Genomic DNA, 19,461 nt, shown 5'->3' with positions numbered 1-19,461 from the left:
GCAGGCCAACGAAAAATCTAGAGTCCTCCAATCAAACACGCCCATCACAAAATTAAGGAAACCTCTTTTATTGGGTCCCAAAATTATTTCATTTTTATGCTGACGTGTACCCATCCTCTGAGACGTGGATTCATCGCAGGCCCTTTTGTGGGCCCAGTGCACGTGCACTTCGAAGGAATAAACTGCAGGAGATAATCTGCCGTTGGCAGTCTACCAAACCAACGGCTTACAAGCACATGTCCCACCTAATAAACTTATACCCAACCGCACTGCATCAGCAGCATTACCCTTCAACTCAATACAGTGGATGAGGAGGCCAAGGGAAGGAGGCATTTTTTTTTTTAACAAAAAAAAAGAAAGAAGCGCAGGTTAACTAAAATGGGCCGCTAATTGTCCAAAGCCTTTCCTCTAGTCCTCTACCCTCCCTAGCCACATATCAGCCTCTCTGTTTCTTCTTCCGTCTTTGATTGAACCAGAGGCAGAGGGACACAAACCCCAACAAAGCAATGAAGCACACTTCATCTGAAGCGGTCCCGTCCTCACCATCGCCAGCTTCCTCCTCCTCTGTCGCTGCGTCCGCTCTTACCGACCAGTATCCGCCCGCCACTTCATCGTCGTCTTCGTCAATCCCGACGGAGGACTTGGCCGTAGGGTCCACTAGGGATGGGAGCGGTGGGGCGCAGGAAACCGTGACCGTCGATCGTCGAGGAGAGTACTCGGCTATCTGCCGATGGACTGTCCACAACTTCCCTCGTATTAAAGCTAGGGCAATTTGGAGCAAGTACTTTGAGGTTGGCGGCTATGATTGTCGCCTGTTAATTTACCCTAAAGGAGACTCACAAGCTTTGCCAGGATACATCTCTATCTATCTCCAAATCATGGACCCTCGGGGCACCGCTTCTTCCAAATGGGACTGCTTCGCCAGCTACCGTTTAGCTATCGTCAACCTAGCCGACGATTCCAAAACCATTCATCGGGATTCGTGGCACAGATTCTCTAGCAAGAAAAAATCTCACGGTTGGTGTGATTTCACCCCTTCGTCTACTGTATTCGATTCTAAATTAGGTTATTTGTTCAATAATGATTCCGTTCTTATCACTGCCGACATTTTAATCCTTCATGAATCCGTTGGTTTTATGCGGGATAATAATGACTTGCAATCAGCGTCTTCTTCAATAATATCATCATCGGTGGTTGCGGGTCCAGTATCCGATGTGTTAAGCGGTAAATTTACTTGGAAAGTGCATAATTTTAGTTTGTTTAAGGAAATGATTAAGACACAGAAGATAATGAGCCCGGTGTTTCCAGCCGGCGAGTGTAATCTGAGAATCAGTGTGTACCAGAGCTCAGTAAATGGGCAAGATTATTTGTCTATGTGTTTGGAGAGCAAGGACACGGAGAAGACAATTGTGTCTGATAGGAGTTGTTGGTGTTTATTTAGAATGTCTGCGTTGAACCAAAAGCCTGGGTCCAATCACATGCATAGAGACTCATATGGGCGGTTTGCTGCGGATAATAAGACTGGTGATAATACAAGTTTGGGCTGGAATGATTATATGAAAATGTCTGATTTTGTTGGGCCAGACTCAGGATTTTTGGTGGACGATACTGCAGTTTTCAGTACTTCATTTCATGTGATTAAGGAGTTCAGTAGCTTCTCAAAGAATGGGGGTTTAATGGGAGGGAGGAGTGGGAATGGGGCAAGGAAGTCAGATGGGCACATGGGCAAATTTACTTGGAGGATTGAAAATTTTACAAGGTTGAAGGATCTGTTGAAGAAGAGGAAGATTACAGGTCTTTGCATCAAGAGCAGGAGGTTTCAGATTGGGAACCGAGATTGTCGTCTCATTGTTTATCCCCGAGGTAAAGAAATAACTTTTATGGCTTTGGTTGATTCCAAATATACATATCAATACAGTTTCCTGAGTAACTTCTTGCAATGATTAATAAATTTTGGAATAATGCAGGATGTCACATGGATAAATGAGAACTATTAGTCTACTAGTTTCCAATTTCTTTGGATAGAAAAGGCATATGTTTTATCTTCAATGCCGATCCTTTGTCCCGAACTTAATTTAATTTTAAGTAGAATTATGGTTCCTTGTTATGTTTTTTTTTTTCTTTTTTTTTTTTTTAATTTGCATAATTGGATCATAGTGGTGGCACCATGTCTTTGCTGCTTACAATTTAAGCTTTAATTCCCATGCCTAAAAGTATCTGAGCTTAAATGACATTTGGTAGTCTATTGTACTATAACACTATATAATCTTCTTCTTATTCTTTCCTTTTAAAGATGGATCCCTTACACTATGCTACTAGGACCATCATCGCGGTGAATTCTTTAAGCTCTATTTTTGATCCTTGCCATTTGAGTTCTTTAAAAATGTTGCTCATGCTGCATTAGGTAAGTGCAGGCTGTTTTGCCTGCGTGCATTCAATATTCAGATGGTGGATATGCGAACTAAACTGACAGTTGCTTAGATTGTGTAGGACAGTAAACTGATGAGTATTTGCTGTATATTTGGTTATATCAGAGTAAATTAACAAGAATTTGTATCTTTGGTGGTACCAGGGCAGTCTCAGCCACCATGCCACCTTTCTGTGTTTCTTGAAGTTACAGATTCACGAAATACTTCCAGTGATTGGAGTTGTTTTGTGAGCCATCGTTTGTCGGTTTTGAACCAGAAGATGGAGGAGAAATCTGTAACAAAGGAATCTCAGAATCGCTATTCCAAAGCTGCAAAAGATTGGGGTTGGCGTGAATTTGTGACGCTTACTAGCCTATTTGATCAAGATTCTGGGTTTCTTGTTCAGGATACTGTTGTGTTCTCTGCAGAGGTTCTCATTTTGAAAGAGACATCAATAATGCAGGATTTTACCGATCAGGATATTGAGGCAAATGGTACTGGTTCCCAGGTTGAAAGGGTTGGCAGAAAAAGTTCATTCACATGGAAGGTGGAAAACTTTTTGTCTTTCAAGGAAATAATGGAAACCCGAAAAATCTTCAGCAAGTTCTTTCAAGCTGGTGGATGTGAGCTTCGTATTGGTGGGTTCTCATATGTGGTCCTCTCTCTGCTGACACTCTAGTTTGTTTGTCTCCTTTTGTTATTCAACTGATGTTCCATGTTTTTCCTGATGCAGGTGTCTATGAATCCTTTGACACCATATGTATATATTTAGAGAGTGACCAGTCAGTTGGTAGTGATCCAGATAAAAATTTCTGGGTCAGATATAGGATGGCTGTGGTGAATCAAAAGAATCCAGCGAAGACTGTGTGGAAGGAGTCTTCTATTTGTACAAAGACATGGAATAATTCTGTTCTGCAATTTATGAAGGTGTCCGATATGTTGGAAGCAGACGCTGGGTTCCTTCTGCGTGACACTGTTGTTTTTGTTTGTGAAATATTGGATTGCTGTCCTTGGTTTGAGTTTTCAGATCTAGAGGTTAGTGCTTATGGTCATCCATCTATCTATCATTTTCATGCTATTTATGTACACGAGATTTACTCAAATGGGATATAATCAACATCTTAAATATGTTATTCAAAGGATGCTTTGATGGTTTTGAAATTACTTGATTGTTGAGGGCCAACACAATCTAGACTTAAAGGCTACTCTGGAGTTAAGACTATTGATTTTCATGTATCTTCTGTGTAACTTTTGACATTTTGCTACATGACTGAGTTGCATTGGGATATGCTAAGCGGAAATTCCAATACAATGATGTTTTGTGTACACTTATATACTCAGTGCCTAAGTGTGCATTACATCTTAATCTTTGAATGGTTGCAAGGTGTAATATATTTTTAATCTCTAGTTCGTGATCTGTTTTTCTTCTGTTCATGATTAGGCAACGTTGGATAACCCAATATCCAAATGAAGATGCAGGTTGGATATAGGTCTTATATTAGAAGTTACTTTACGTGTGTCAAAATGCGTCAGTTCTTAGTTTGAGGTGTATATTTGATGACTGATGACTCACATTACCATTACAACCGTATATCTGTTAACGAATCATTAAGTGTACCAATATGAAAAAAATTCATGATATCCTTGAGATTATTTTTTAGTTTCCTTGCTAACTGTTATACTTCCATTCATTTTTCTCCTTTTTTTGGATATTATGCAATCATGTTTTTTCCCCTATCAATTATCACATTCTTTTATCCAAACAAGAGTGATTACCATTAATATGATTTCCACTGTGAATGATATACTTGTGAGGAAGAAATTTGTTCTCTTATTCTTCTTCAAATAGTTGCCCTTGCGTGCTGTGGCCATTTTAGTCCATGCCTGTTAGTAGTCCTGGAAATGGGATTATATTCTTGTAAATTATCTTCATAACATCAATCATAACTATCTCCTTAGGAGCTAGGCTGCTAACTGTTGTTCTACTTTGTTAGGTCTTGGCCTCTGAGGATGATCATGATGCTTTAACAACTGATCCTGATGAACTCATTGATTCTGAAGACAGTGAAGGAGTGAGTGGAGATGAAGAAGATATCTTTAGAAACCTTCTTTCTAGAGCCGGCTTTCACCTGACATATGGAGATAATCCTTCACAGCCACAGGTTACCTTAAGGGAGAAGCTTCTAATGGATGCTGGTGCAATTGCTGGTTTTTTGACTGGATTACGTGTCTATTTGGACGATCCTGCTAAGGTAAAGCGATTGCTTCTTCCAACTAAGCTTTCTAGTACCAGTGATGGAAAGAAGGCAGCAAAAGCTGATGAATCTTCTCCGAGCTTGATGAATCTGCTGATGGGAGTTAAAGTTTTGCAGCAAGCAATTATAGATTTACTCCTGGACATAATGGTTGAATGTTGTCAACCTTCAGAAGGAAGTTCCAATGATGATTTATCTGATGTGAACTCAAAGCCTTCTGTTGATGGCAGTGGTGCTGACAGTCCATTGGAATCTGATAGGGAAAGTGGAGCAACAGAAACTGCTCAATTTCCTGTATATGAGAGATTGGATTCTGGTGTAGATGATATTACCAGTGCATCTGCTGTACAAAGCTCTGATGCAAATGGGATTGATATGCCTGGAAAAGCTCTTCCTGGACAGCCTATTTGTCCACCAGTAACAACAGCTGGAGCTTCTTTGGAAAATGCTTCCCTTCGATCTAAGGTATGTTTCTTCTCTCTCTCTCTCTCTCTCTCTCTCTCTCTCTCTCTCTCCTGCTGCATAAGTGTTAAACTTCATAACTCAATTCTTTGATTTTATTAACTAGTTGGAAAGTTGAATTTTCAGGCCAAGTGGCCAGAACAATCTGAGGAGCTCTTAGGATTGATTGTAAACTCACTGAGAGCGCTTGATGGAGCTGTTCCACAAGGCTGTCCTGAGCCAAGACGAAGGCCTCAATCTGCACAAAAGATTGCTCTTGTACTGGATAAAGCTCCAAAACATCTGCAAGTAGACCTTGTAGCTTTAGTCCCCAAGTTAGTTGAGCATTCAGAGCATCCATTGGCAGCATGTGCACTTCTTGAAAGACTTCAAAAGCCTGATGCAGAACCTGCTTTGCGGATACCTGTAAGATATTCCTTGGAAATGCGTTTTGTCTTCTATTTCTATGGTCTATTTGCTTCACTGGGGTCTGTTGTTAGGGCCACGTGAAAAAAGTCACTGAATATTGAATAGGGCATATTTTGCAGCATCTATTTCAATTTTGATGATGGTATGCACTTATATATTTCTCTTGTTGTCTGTCACAACACATTTTATTGCAAGATTATAATGGTTTTTGTGTCACAGGTTTTTGGTGCTCTTAGTCAAATGGAATGTGGCAGTGATGTGTGGGAACGCATTTTATTTCAATCTTTTGAGCTTTTGGCTGACTCAAATGATGAACCTCTTGCTGCAACAATAGATTTTATATTTAAAGCTGCATCACAGTGCCAACATCTTCCTGAAGCAGTATCTTCTCCTTTCTAAAATTTCTAATTATATTGTCCAAACACAATTTTCTTTATTCATTTGTAATATTCTTTATTTTCTTTTGTAGGTTAGGTCTGTTCGTGTTAGGCTAAAAAATTTGGGTGCTGAGGTGTCTCCTTGTGTCCTGGATTTTTTGAGTAAAACTGTAAATAGTTGGGGAGATGTTGCCGAAGCCATGCTTAGAGATATTGAAAGTGATGATGATTTTGGGTATGACAGCTCAGCATTGCCATGTGGTCTTTTCTTGTTTGGTGAAAATGGACAGGCTCCTGAAAGGTTGCATTTGATGGACAAGCAGGCCTTCCATGCTAGTTGCCATTTTTCTGATATTTATATCTTGATTGAGATGTTATCTATACCTTGTCTTGCTGTTGAAGCTTCTCAAACATTTGAGAGAGCTATAGCTCGAGGGGCAATTGTAGCTCAATCTGTGGCAATGGTTTTGGAAAGGCGGCTCGCACAGAGATTGAATTTCAGTGCCAGATTTGTGGCTGAAAATTTTCAGCATGCAGATGGTGTAATAGAGGGCGAAGCCACTGAACAGCTGAGAATCCAAAGGGATGATTTTAATGTTGTTCTTGGCCTTGCTGAGACGATGGCCCTTTCAAGGGACCCCTGTGTGAAGGGGTTTGTGAAGATGCTTTACACATTATTGTTTAAATGGTATGCTGATGAGTCTTACAGAGGGAGGATGCTAAAGAGACTTGTTGATCATGCCACCAGTACTACAGATAATAGTCGTGATGTGGATTTAGACTTGGATATATTGGTTATTTTAGTTTGTGAGGAGCAAGAAATTGCCAAACCTGTTCTAAGCATGATGCGGGAGGTTGCTGAACTTGCAAATGTTGATCGGGCTGCTCTTTGGCATCAGTTATGTGCTAGTGAGGATGAAATTGTTCGCATGCGTGAAGAGATGAAGACAGAAATTTCTAATATGGTTCGGGAAAAAGCTCTTCTATCACAAAAATTGAGTGAATCAGAGGCCACTAACAATCGACTCAAGGTACCTGACATATTTAAATTCATGATATGGTCTAGCGAAATGCTATTGCATCTTATGAGCTTTTGGTGTTTGTTAGAATTAACACCTCTACTGATGGCAGTCTGAAATGAGGGCTGAGATGGATCGCTTTACTTGGGAAAAGAAGGAACTTTCTGAACAAATACAGGAAGTTGAAGGTCAGCTTGAGTGGCTACGTTCAGAGCGAGAGGAAGAAACTACCAAGCTTATGGCTGAGAAGAAAGTTCTTCAGGATCGTCTTCATGATGCTGAAACACAGCTCTCTCAGTTGAAGTCCCGGAAACGGGATGAATTGAAGGTAGCCCACAAGCATAGACACATTCCTCCACACACACACAGACAGCCAACTCACTCCTTGTGCTTCATTCTACTGCATGCACTCAGTGAAATCAATCTATTTCACACGCGCTCTTTCTGTTTGTATCTCTCCCCTGTTTTGGCTGTTGATCTCCATGACCTTATTGTGGTTATTTTACTTTGCTGATGAAGAGCATCAATTTACTAATCACATTTTAAAGTCTTCTCTTACCAACTCGTAAAAGCTTTTGATGTAAAATTGGTTTCTGACTCTCAATAATGGAATTCTTCTTGCTACTACATCTTGACTATTGCTTCTTATTGTGATTTGGAAATGAAGAATCCTGTTCTTTTAATTGACACTGTGGGCATATATGGTCTGTATATCCTTGTAAATTTGGTAGTGAGTGTTGGGCACTGAAAGAGTCGTATGCATCTAAGAGAAGAGTTGCAGAGATGAGAATGTTAAGGTGGATGAGTGGCCATACTAGACTAGATATATTAGAGAAAAGGTAGGAGTGGTGCCAATTGAAGATAAGTTGAGAGAAGGGAGATTGAGGTGGTTTGGTCATGTAAACTCCAGTTAGACAAGTAGAGCATTAGCCTAAATTGACTTGGAGGAGAGTAGTACAATATGACCTAGAAGCATTACACATTTCTGAGGATTTAACCCAAAATCGTTCAGAGTGGAGAAAGCGAATCCATATAGCCGACCCCAAATTTTTTGGATAAAAGCTTAGTTGAGTTGAGTAGTTGAGGTGAGTTGAGAAGTTTGTTTTCCCCCTTTGGTGGGGGAAGGGGCTAGGGGTTCATGGAATGGAAATGGTTTAGCTGTTGTGTTATTCTGCCTTTAGTATTGGCTGCTTTTTGCTTCCGTTTGTGACAATGATCTCCATGGATGTGACAGAGAGTGGTAAAGGAGAAAAATGCTCTTGCCGAAAGGTTAAAGAGTGCTGAATCTGCAAGGAAAAGATTTGATGAAGAGTTGAAGCGGTATGCCACAGAGAATGTGACTCGGGAGGAAATCCGTCAGTCATTGGAGGATGAAGTTCGGAGATTGACTCAAACAGTTGGGCAAACGGAAGGAGAAAAGAGGGAGAAAGAAGAACAGATTGCTCGGTGTGAAGCATATATTGATGGGATGGAATCAAAATTGCAGGCCTGCCAGGTTATTACTTTGACATAATTTATTTCTCTGTCTGTGTGTCTGATTCAAAGTTTTAATCTTTTTCTTCATTGTCTAATCATTAAAAGCTGCTTTAGATATGAGTGCATTCTCTGACTCCGATTATGGTTCAAAGGTTTAATCTTTTTCTTCATTGCCTAATCATTAAAAGCTGCTTTAGATATGAGTGCATCCTTGATTAAACTTGCAGTCCATTATTCTAGAGTGAAAGTAATAATATCCTGGAGCCTTGACAACTAGGAGAAGAGGGGTGGAGGGGGATAAAAAAAAAAAAAAAGGCTTCCTATCAATGGGCTTCTCTTAACCTGTTAATTTTAACTCCAAAAATAATCTCAACATATTTAGGTAATGGATCCAAATTTTTCTAGGCTCATTGGGGAAAACTTGATTAATATGGTATATAGTTTGGTGGATTAACTTTGCAAGTAGGTAGTTACGTAAGAGTATAATCAAGGAGGTCTGTCCCAAGGGACTACTAGAATGGGAACAGGAGCAATTTATGAGACACGGGAGGTTGGCCTTATTGGGCACCTTGGCCTTTGGATAAATAAATAAAAATGAGAATAAGAATAAGAAGAAATGATGAGCTGCAATGGAACCTCATGATCCCATGTCAAAAGAAGATAATTATCTTATAATTAGGGGTTTTTTTTTACTTTTGGAATGTTGGGAACGACTGTAATTCAGCTTCTGGTGAGTGCCATTAATGATTATTAATTTGTCAGCAATTTTTTTGACGATCAGTAACTGTCCCTTTCCCTTCCTTCTCTCTCTCTCTCTCTCTATCTGCATCCATTATTTTCCTGTGAATGTGAAAGGTCAGAAATGGTTTTATATCAATTCCCTTGCTTTTTCAGCAATACATTCACACCCTTGAGGCTTCACTTCAAGAAGAAATGTCACGGCATGCTCCTCTTTATGGTGCTGGATTGGAAGCTCTATCAATGAAGGAGTTAGAGACTATATCACGTATTCATGAGGAAGGACTAAGGCAGATCCATGCCCTCCAACAACGCAAGGGAAGTCCTGCTGCCAGTCCTCTTGTGAGCCCCCACACTCTACCACACAATCATGGGTTGTACCCTGCTGCGCCACCTCCAATGGCTGTTGGATTACCTCCTTCACTCATCCCAAATGGCGTTGGAATCCATAGCAATGGACATGTGAATGGTGCTGTAGGACCGTGGTTCAGTCATACCTAAATTTCATTATTGCAGGTTGCATAATGCCAATATAGGTATTTGTTTGCCTAATTTGGGGGGTTTTTTTTTTCTCGGCTGGGAGGACATCTCACTGATTGGGATGTTCTCTTAATGAGTTATTTCTTGGCATTTTGACTGGTAGGACTATTGGAATACTGGAAAAAAAGAATAATACAAATATCAAGTGAAAGAAGGGAAGGGAGAGGGAAGTGGTTCAGGAAATGAATGTCCAATAGAACTAGCAGTTGCTAATGTCATACTTATTTGCTTTTTTTCATAAAGTAAATTATAGGCCTCTTGAAAAGTTTTGTTGATTATGTTATGTGTTTCATTTAATTCTCATTTGGAGCATTTTGTCATCCCTTTGAAAATTACTTTACCCCAATAGTGCAGTCATTTTCAGAAACCAGTGGTGCTACTGCTACTTATGTTTGTTTTTTAGTCTTGAATTTTTGATGCGCCGGTGGCCTTGCTTTTGATAATTAGATTTAGGGGTCCTTTACTTCCTTAGCCTCTCCTTCAGGTCCCATGGCTTGCTTGATAACTGTTGTAAAAATAGGAATTTCTGCCCATGTCCTTGTACAACAAATTTGGCGGGAATCTTTTCTGTTTAAATTAGGGCCTTGAGTAAGCTGTAAAAGCTTGCATTGGAGGTAGGCCCATTGAACAAGACCTTGGGTTCGAGATATCCCTCTCCAGCTCTAAGAAGTAAAATCTTGTGTTGGAGGTAGGCCCATTGAACAACACCTTGGGTTCAAGATCTCCCTCTCCAGCTCTAAAATGACCCACGAGTTTGCTCATAATCCTTTCTGTACCTACGTTGGTGCAAGAGACGATAATTAATTTATACATAATTGTGAAAATAAATACTATTTTTTATAGGCTAAATAAATAGTATATCAATAAGTAAAATAAAAAAAATCCCAAATTTTCAATTCATAGTATTTATTTTGCGAATATTTTATTTTTAAATAAATGTTATTCTTATATCATTGCACTAGATATAGTATTTTTTTTAAAAATAATATTTATAAATATTTAATTTATTCTCTATATTTATTAAAAAAATTCAATTTAATCTATTTTTAACTTTTTATTCAAATTAGTTTTGGATTTTCAATTTAAGTTTATCTCAAAAATTAAAATTTTTAGATTTGATTTCTTGATTTAAATAAAAAAAATAAAGAAATTCAGTTTCTTAATTTTGAAATTAAAATTTTTTAATTTCTTGATTTAATTTAAAAATTTAAAAATTTAATTTTTTGATTTTCTTGAATTAAATTGAATTTAAATTTAAAATTTTAATTTAAATTAAATAAAAAATTTTAAAATAATTAAATTAAACTTTCTCAATAATTATAAGGGTGTAGTCAAATTTTTTTTTGAACCGATCAATCAAATACCAAAATGTGGGAAAATTATATAATACTATTTTAATTTCATTGTGTCCTGTTCGATTCACCAAACGATTGCACCTAAGAGCGAACAACACAAATGATTGCCGACTTGACCTTTATGGTGGCTCGATGGATTGTTTTGGAAGGAGGAGAAAAATGAAGGGAGGAAAAATGAGATGAAAATGGGTCAAGAGAATTCAGAATTTTGTATATCAATATGTAGGTTTCACTTTCCTCCCTCTCCCAATCCCAAGCAGAAGGAAATGTTGTTTGTAAATTGTAATACCAAAATCATATGTTCAACCAAAGGAGAAGAAAATACAAAGTTGCTATCATTCTCTTCAAGTAATTAATGTCAGCCAGATAACGATAATCGATATCATCCCTAAACGTATCGTGATGGTATCCTTCTTCATTTGGATTGATTACAATTTGTATTGTATTTACCTTAAATTGCGGTTTGGTAATCGGCTATTTTGACATTTTTGTCTATTTTTCAACTCATGTTATCCCATACTTGTCATTAAAAGAAAGTTGCAGCTTCAATTGCTCACGCAACCATACCCTTCAAATAGCATTACAAGTTGATTACTTGGTATTTTCCATTATGCATGCATTTGCCAAGAATTTAGTGCTTGGTGAATGGCCACCTTGAATAAAATTTGCTTATTATCTTACCCTTTTCATGGATGAGCAAATCTAAAGTCAATGATTTAAAAGATTTATTCCAAATTACTGTTTACCTAAAGATTAAATTTAATATATTTTAACATCTTTTAAATAATTTTTAAAATTTTTTATCTGTATTGATTAAAACTAAAATATAAAATATATGGTAACACCCTTTTATTAAATACAAAGTTCACATATGATAAATTAATCAGATCTAATAAAAAATTTATCTAAATTGTAAATCAAACTTATTCTAGCAATTAACCGTAAATCTCTTAACAGCTAAATCCAAGCTTCAAACCAAGAAAGTTTAAAATGGTTGACTGTGAAAAATTATTAAAAAAGAGTGGATGGAAGTATATTAGAGTAAATTTAGTACTAAAATAGCGGCTGATCTCCTAATTGAATGACTAGAAAGTTTGCTTGGGTAGAGAAATATACTTTGTTCAGTAATCTCTTGTTTATTTAGAATTAATTTCCATCCACTAAGGAAGCCAAAAAGATAGGAAATCATGTGGGTACGAGGCTTAAATACTTGAGAAAAATAGAGGAAATAATCAATATAAACGTGGCCGATAAATATTATTTGACTTTTTACATATTCTTCTTAGACACCCTTCTCTGCTGTTTCTTCAAATCAATTTCTTCCACTAGTTTTTTAACAATCTATTTAGGTTTATCATATATATATATATATATAGCTATATTCATTCACGAACCCAAAACAGCAATACCCATCTCTCTCTTTCTCTCCCTCTCTCTACAAATATTTCAGGAAAACCTCTGATTGCTTCTGGGTAATATTCTTCTTTCTTCTTCAAGAGATAGACTGTTATCTTCTTGATTATTATTCTCCCTTTCTGGACATTTGTTGAAGACTTTGTTTTTTTGTTTTTTGATATCAGCCGGCTTTGTCCCACTACAATCTCCATGTAAGCTACCTTCAGTTCTTCTTTTCAGTTCCACTTCATGCATGCTCCTCCTCCTTCTCCTCCTCAATACATTGTAAAGCAACGTATATAGAAGTGGCTTTGCATATATATATATATATATATATATATATATATATATATGATGGCCTTCTTGATCTTGATTTACATTTATGTTTGCACATTGCCCTGCAATTACGTATTTACAAACATAATATCTGATTCCATTATCATTTTTCCCTTGGTCACAAAGTTTTAGTTTAACAAGATTCATTACAACCCTTATTAATTATTAAATAAAATGTTAAAATCTATACAAAATAAGCAGTTTATCAAAAATTTTCGTTAATTTTTTTGGATATAAATCATGGCCTTGGTTGCCTTCATTTTACTTTGAAGTAATTCGTTGGTTACTAGCTATTTTAAGCAGTGAGGTACATGAATTAAAACCCTTTTCTTTTTTAAGAATTCTTCTTTATGGGTTGACAAAAAAATATATAAGAAATTCCCACCATGAATGTGGAAGCTTTTTATAGAAAGATTTTTTTTTTTACCCAAATTATTATAAAATCAAGACAGTATTTAAAAATTATAAGTTCACATATTTTTATATTAGAAATTTTTTGTTGACTTTGTCTATGAATGGATTCATCATGGCCATAATCTAAGGGACGTTTTGGTAAAATCCTTTTTTTTTCTTTTTTCAAAGAATCATTTTAAGCCATGAATTGTTCAATCAAATGGACTCGTCTACTATTTCTTATTTCATGTAAGCCTTTCATATTATTTGCTGTATTGAGCTGTCTTAATTATTCATTAGTTTCTCGTAGACGAGAAAATAGATAGCTTAAAAGCCTTTTTTTTTTTAATATTGGTTTTTCACTCTAATTAATTTGCAGGATGAAGAAAGTTTGTTGGCCTTACTTTGATCCTGATTTTGATAATTTCCCAGAGAGGATATACGGCCCCACGTAAGTATATGTATATAATAATTAATCTTCGGGAAAAAAGAAAAAGAATTTAAAGTAAAAAAACCCTAAAATCAAATTAAAATTGCAGATGTAGAGTCTGTATTGACAATGAAAGCATGGAAGATTACACAGTAGTGAAGGTGGATAGCGTAAACAAGCAAGGCCTCCTCCTGGAAGTGGTGCAAGTCTTAACAGATATGAACCTTATCATCTCAAAGGGTTATATTTCCTGTGATGCTGGATGGTTCATGGATGGTATGTATTATTTTCTTTGCTCAACTTCTGATCTCAACAGAGAATTTTCCAATTGCTTTTACTGAATGATTTTTGCATTTTTTTTCACAGTTTTTCATGTTAAAGATGAACATGGCAAGAAACTCACAGACCAGAGTGTTATTGATTATCTCCACCAGGTAATCAAAGCTTTCAGATTGAAGCATTCTAAATTGAGAATTTACAGTCTGAAAACGATTACATAAAATATATATATATATATATACACGAAAACTTAGTGGGAAATGCATGCAGGCAATAAATACAACGAGAGAGACCCCAAGCCCTGCCAAAGCAAAAGCATACGTGAACGATTTTTTTGAAGGTGACCATACAAGTGAGCATACCGCCATTGAAATGAGCGGAACCGATCGGCCTGGACTCTTCTCGGAGATATCAGCCGCTCTAGTGGATCTTCACTGCAACATTGTGGAAGCTCATGCATGGAGCCACAATGCTCGACTTGCTTGCGTCGCCTATATTTCCGATCAATCTACTGACACCCCAATAGAGGACCCTCTCCGCCTGGCCAACATAGAGGACCACCTCACTACGGTGCTCCGTGCCACTGGCCCCCGGCAGCCCAACAACCAAGAAGTGAAAACTGGAGGTGGAATTGTTGCAGGGGAAGGCACGACCGTGACTAATGTGGAAAGAAGGCTGCACCAACTCTTGCTTTCAGTTAGGGACTTTGATGAGCCCACCGGCTCACCGACAACAAGTTATGGATCAGGTTCAGTATCAGATAGTGAAGAAGGAGGCAGGAAGACGGTGGTTTCGATCGAGAACTGCGACGAGAAGGGCTATTCTATTGTGAGCATAGAGTGTAAGGATAGACCAAGGCTCATGTTTGATACGGTGTGTACTTTTACTGATATGCAGTACGTGATTTTCCATGCTTCCATTCGCTCTAGTGACGATGGTTATGCATTTCAGGTAATTACAAAGATAAATCAGAGTATTTTTAAGTCAATTTTCGTACATCAACATTAAAATTTTTTTTCCCTAAAATTCTGGTGCATTTTGCAGGAGTATTTTATTCGACATATTGACGGATATGCGTTGAATACAGAAAGCGAGAAAGAACGGGTAATAAAATGCTTAGAGGCAGCTATAGAACGTAGGGTTTGTGAGGTAAAACACCCACCAAATTCACTTATAAAATATGTGAACCTGAATAAGATTTCAATTTGCCATCTTTTTTTATTTTCTATTCTGTAATGATTTACAGGGAGTGAAGTTACAGTTATGTGCAGAGAATCGAGTGGGACTACTGTCTGATATAACTCGGATTCTACGAGAGAATGGTCTTGCTGTTGTTAGAGCAGACATAGCAACACAAGGAGAGAAAGCAGTGAATGCTTTTTATGTGAAAGACATCTCAGGAAATGAAGTAGACATGGATTTTGTGGAATCTATGAAGAAGGAAATGGGACCAATAGACCTTGAGGTCAAGAATGATTGTATGAGACCAAGCTCTAGAGAAAGGGCCCATTTCTCTATTGGAGACAGGCTTAAATCTCAAATTGAACGCATTTCTCAAAATTTTATTCCAATCAAGTGATTCATGTTATATGTCTCCCTAGATAGTTTCATTGTAAGGAGGTCTTTTATTTCCTTGTAATAGGATTTGTACAAAAATAAAAATCAGGGTACGTTTATCTAGGTGCATTGGTGTTTAGGACGTAAGTAAGGCTTTGCGATTGTGAAGGGAGCTGTCAATTTCTTGGAAGAGGACATAGATTATTAGATATACTTAGTATATAAGAATTTAATACTTTTACACTCATTTATATGAATAAATGAGTATTGCTCTGAGTATATCTAATAATTTCTTAATAATCACCTCTTGTATTTGAATTCTTTAATTCAGTTTAGATTGTAAATAAGAAGAAAATAAGACATTTTTAGACAGCCCAATTATGTAAATATGCAGGGATATAATTAAATCATTTTCATCTAGTTATATATTCTATACGATCACGCACATTGATGCAACTGTTATCGATTATTTCATTTTCATCTTTGAACACTTGCATCTATTAATTATGAGTTCCTGGGATGGGATTAAATTTGATATTTAAGGCCTAAACCTGACAGAAGCATGAAAAAAATTAGTAAAATTTGAATTACTCTATATATGATCATATAAGGCACTGTTCTTCCTCTACTATGATGAGATATCAGTGATTTAGTCTCAGTTTCATGTATTAGTCTATCCAAGTCTCAAATTTATTCTCCTGAGCCATATGGAATGCAGTATCATATGAAACACATCAAATCTCTCAGCTGGCTGGTTCAGCACAAAATGCCTCCTAACAGCTTTTAAACCCTCCTTAAGCTTCAAATATTTTTCTTCAGGAACTGATCTCAACACCTCTTTTAGCCTTGGAATCTCAGATACATTCACCTTTACTGAAAAGGCCTCCCATCTTAAAACATCGCTAAATGGCAGCACGTAATGTTTCGACAAAATCACAGGTATGCATTCGGCATAAATGGCCTCAACAATTCTAGGGCTTGCCACTTCATGCCCGCTTGGACATAGACAAAACTTGGATTGGAGCATGAATGAATAATAATCCAAGTTTTTAGGAAGGTACTCGAAGACACGAAGATCAGAATCACGATCTTTCCACTGGTTGAGGAGGAGGGGACGGATTGGGCCATGTAGCCCACCGGCAAAGAATGCAAGGTAGGGACGTGAGGTATTGGCTGGTGGTGGGGATAGGAGTTGGGGTGGAAATTTTCCGCTGTAGAGGTGGATTTCAGGGAGGCTTACATCCTTTTGGGGATTGAAACCTTCAGAAGTGTTGGCATTGCACAGGACTCGGATTGATGTGTTATAAAGAAGCGGGTGGGCCCGGGATGTGTGGGGACCCTGCAAAAGAAAGACAATATATATGAAGGATATTTTATATTCCAGTCATTTGCACATGTAGCGAAGTTGTGAATGCTAAACCTAGGGCTTCCTTAGTTTGGACATTTGAGAGTTCCAAACTGAAGCTCGATCTTTATATATATCTGGTTGAATTGAATATGTCAAAATAACGGAGAGAATTTATTGCTCAGGATTACTTCAGAGTTTCATTAAGGGTAAAACATCGGTAAATGGAATTCATTTTTTATACAACGAATCCAAAAGGTTAATATACTTCAGATTAATGGGACAAATGGACAAGCTCATTAGGAGAACCTAACCATATACTAGTAGGGATGTGTAAGATAGAACAGTACGTCATGTAACCCAGTTTCCGTATAGCACTGAAGAATGCAGAAAGACTAATCAAGTCCTATTTACGACTGTGAGAATCATGTTAGAACTATAATACAAAGTAAATAAACCAAAAAAAAAGTCCAGAAAAAATACAAAGAATGAAAGTTTGGGATAAAAAGAACTCACCCAATCATGACAAGCGAGCGTGAAGTGGTCCGCCCCGCAGGTTCTATTCCAAAAAGGGTATTTGGTAGATACCACTTTCACATAATCAGCCACAAACTGCCTCAGCGGTGTAAGATCGTATGTGAGAGGCTTATAGAGGTACTTGACCATCCAGGCCACGCTGAAGGGCATGAAATAAACGTGAGCACGTTGAGGATCCCTCGTTCTATACCTCCTGGCACCGTGTTCCATCTCGTGTATAAACCTCCCCTCAACCGTATATATGTCCTTGCATGGCCCATCATGGACGATTGGTAGGTCCCCTTCCGAGTATACGTAGACCTTGAATCTTCTCTCCATCTCCAGATAACTCCTGCAACGGTTTTGAATTATTCATGGGTATTCATGTCATTCCATATTCAGAAGTGTAGGTGCGGCGTGCCATGTGTTTTTGTTTGCAAATGAAAAGCAATTTTGACACTTGTAGACAGCGGAATCTGAAGTCTGTAGACAGCGGAAATTGAAGTCTGAAGCATTTAATAGCCGATTATTTTATATCAGTATTATCGAAGAAACTTCAAAATAATAATGATGGTATAATGGTGTAATGTTACTGATATCATAGAATAAGCTAAGCATGATGAGGCTGCTTTGCGGGCTATTGTAAAATCACATAGCTAACGATGCATAACAATATAATTTACTTAATTTGAATTTCCCTTTCTGGCTGCAACTTGACGTGACCTCAATGGTTCCCTGAGCTTCAGTGAATAAAAACGGTCATTCTTAATCTTAAGCATGACAGGTAAGACACGCATATGTTGCTGCCAACGCCAAGTGCCAAAAACGTATAAATAACGACTGAGAAGCCTTAAAAAGTTTAGGAAAAATGAAGCTAATCGAGCTAAGTTTATGATGACAAAAACATCATATATCTTTCTCCATTGCACCCTTTCTATATTTGGTGGTATTGCACTACCAACGCAGGTATTGTTTCTATAATCTTTTTGTATCCTTTTGAGCTAAGAACCAAAAAGGACTGACCACTAAAGGGTGCCCCGTTCAGAAAAAGGAAGAGTGCCAAGGCTGTCATTACAATAGACAGCAAAAGGGTGTCTTTTATTTTCAGTAGCAATGATGATATACGACTGTGAATCGGTTAGTGACAAAAGAAATGAGTGAGTTTCGAGCGCCCACTTCACATACAAAATCCATGCGTCAGCTAGAAGAATTCTTCCCTGCTTTACATTAAAAAGAAAGAGACTTAAAAAAAATAATAATAAAAAGCTGTTGCAATATTGATAGTTCCTGTCGGTACGGGTACCTTCTAAGCAAAGTATTACATGTAGAATTCAAAAGATTTAAACTTAAATCTTAATTATCTTTGGTCTTTTCGCTTTCAATAAGTGATTAGAAAATGACTTACTGGTAAAATGAGGCGCCGTTACGATAAACAAATTCTCTGTCGACATCGCTTTGGTTGAGGCCGGCAATTGGCGAGACGATTAGAGATGATGTGCCTGCCTTGCGTATTGAAGCTCGAGCTCGAGCTAGTCCTTGTTCCAGCAGCTTTTCTTCTCTGCTGATTGGTTTTGAGATTTTCCTCTGCAATAAATAAAACGTTACTCTAAATGAAAGGACTGTGTGATTTCGGTTTCTGAGCAGTCGCATAACTAAAAGCCAAAGAAAATTGAAATTCCAAACGGTTCTAGAAAGAGAAACCGGTCATCCTCTGCCATAATTTGCAGTTCAAAGACAAAAAAACAAACAAACAGCGAAGAGAAGAGAAGATTACTTACAATGGCAGTACTACTGTTTCTGAATCGGTTGACTGGAGAAGCATAGCTGGACGGAGCAGAATGAACATAGTGGAATTGATCGGAGGGGCCAACAATAGTCTGAAACTGGACGGCAGGCACTGAGATTGAGGATTGAAAATTGGAATGAGAGAAGAATGAAAATGAAGTAAAATTAAAAAGCCCAGAAAGGATCAAAATGAAGAAGATAAAAAGAACAACTAGAAAACAATGAGTGAAGGAAAATGAATGCAGTTTGGTATCCATTTGACACTTGTGTAATCCTTCTATGTAAAATTAACGTAACGGGAAGGTGTTTGGCTGTTGCGATTTTGTTTTCTCCCGGAAATGGAGTGAGAGAGAGATGTGAGGGAAAAAAACAGAAGTTTAAAAAAGC

The 19,461-nt window shown here is 37.5% G+C and overlaps 3 protein-coding genes across 4 annotated transcripts; 2 read left to right on the top strand and 1 right to left on the bottom strand.

The window, feature by feature from the left end:
* Positions 1 to 351: 351 nt before the first annotated feature.
* On the top strand, positions 352 to 9,961 carry LOC110672713 (uncharacterized). Of its 2 annotated transcripts, none has more exons than XM_021835568.2 (10): positions 352 to 1,863; positions 2,573 to 3,046; positions 3,142 to 3,443; positions 4,403 to 5,128; positions 5,252 to 5,530; positions 5,753 to 5,914; positions 6,003 to 6,941; positions 7,042 to 7,257; positions 8,164 to 8,424; positions 9,300 to 9,961. In XM_021835568.2, exons 1-10 carry the CDS (start codon positions 507 to 509, stop codon positions 9,642 to 9,644), a joined length of 5,061 nt encoding a protein of 1,686 aa, XP_021691260.2. In that variant the 5' UTR covers positions 352 to 506; the 3' UTR covers positions 9,645 to 9,961. The 2 variants fall into 2 exon arrangements, with proteins under 2 accessions (XP_021691260.2, XP_021691259.2); XM_021835567.2 differs by having other exon boundaries at positions 5,240 to 5,530.
* A 2,458-nt stretch (positions 9,962 to 12,419) lies between these two features.
* Positions 12,420 to 15,551, top strand: LOC110672687 (ACT domain-containing protein ACR2). Its single transcript, XM_058129614.1, has 7 exons — positions 12,420 to 12,645; positions 13,542 to 13,613; positions 13,702 to 13,868; positions 13,959 to 14,026; positions 14,142 to 14,822; positions 14,916 to 15,020; positions 15,118 to 15,551. Coding segments are annotated over exons 1-7 (1,428 nt in total). The 5' UTR covers positions 12,420 to 12,643; the 3' UTR covers positions 15,451 to 15,551.
* A 391-nt stretch (positions 15,552 to 15,942) lies between these two features.
* On the bottom strand, positions 15,943 to 19,454 carry LOC110672688 (probable glycosyltransferase At5g25310). The gene is made up of 4 exons (XM_021835533.2): positions 19,068 to 19,454; positions 18,695 to 18,873; positions 17,290 to 17,641; positions 15,943 to 16,767 (listed from the first exon to the last, which is right to left on the bottom strand). The coding sequence occupies exons 1-4, from the start codon at positions 19,329 to 19,331 to the stop codon at positions 16,102 to 16,104; spliced, it is 1,461 nt and encodes a 486-aa protein (XP_021691225.2). The 5' UTR covers positions 19,332 to 19,454; the 3' UTR covers positions 15,943 to 16,101.
* Positions 19,455 to 19,461: the final 7 nt, after the last annotated feature.

Source organism: Hevea brasiliensis, chromosome 11 (assembly GCF_030052815.1).
Source record: "Hevea brasiliensis isolate MT/VB/25A 57/8 chromosome 11, ASM3005281v1, whole genome shotgun sequence".
Classification (NCBI taxonomy): Eukaryota; Viridiplantae; Streptophyta; class Magnoliopsida; order Malpighiales; family Euphorbiaceae; genus Hevea; species Hevea brasiliensis.
This window is presented reverse-complemented; position numbering and strand designations above follow the sequence as displayed.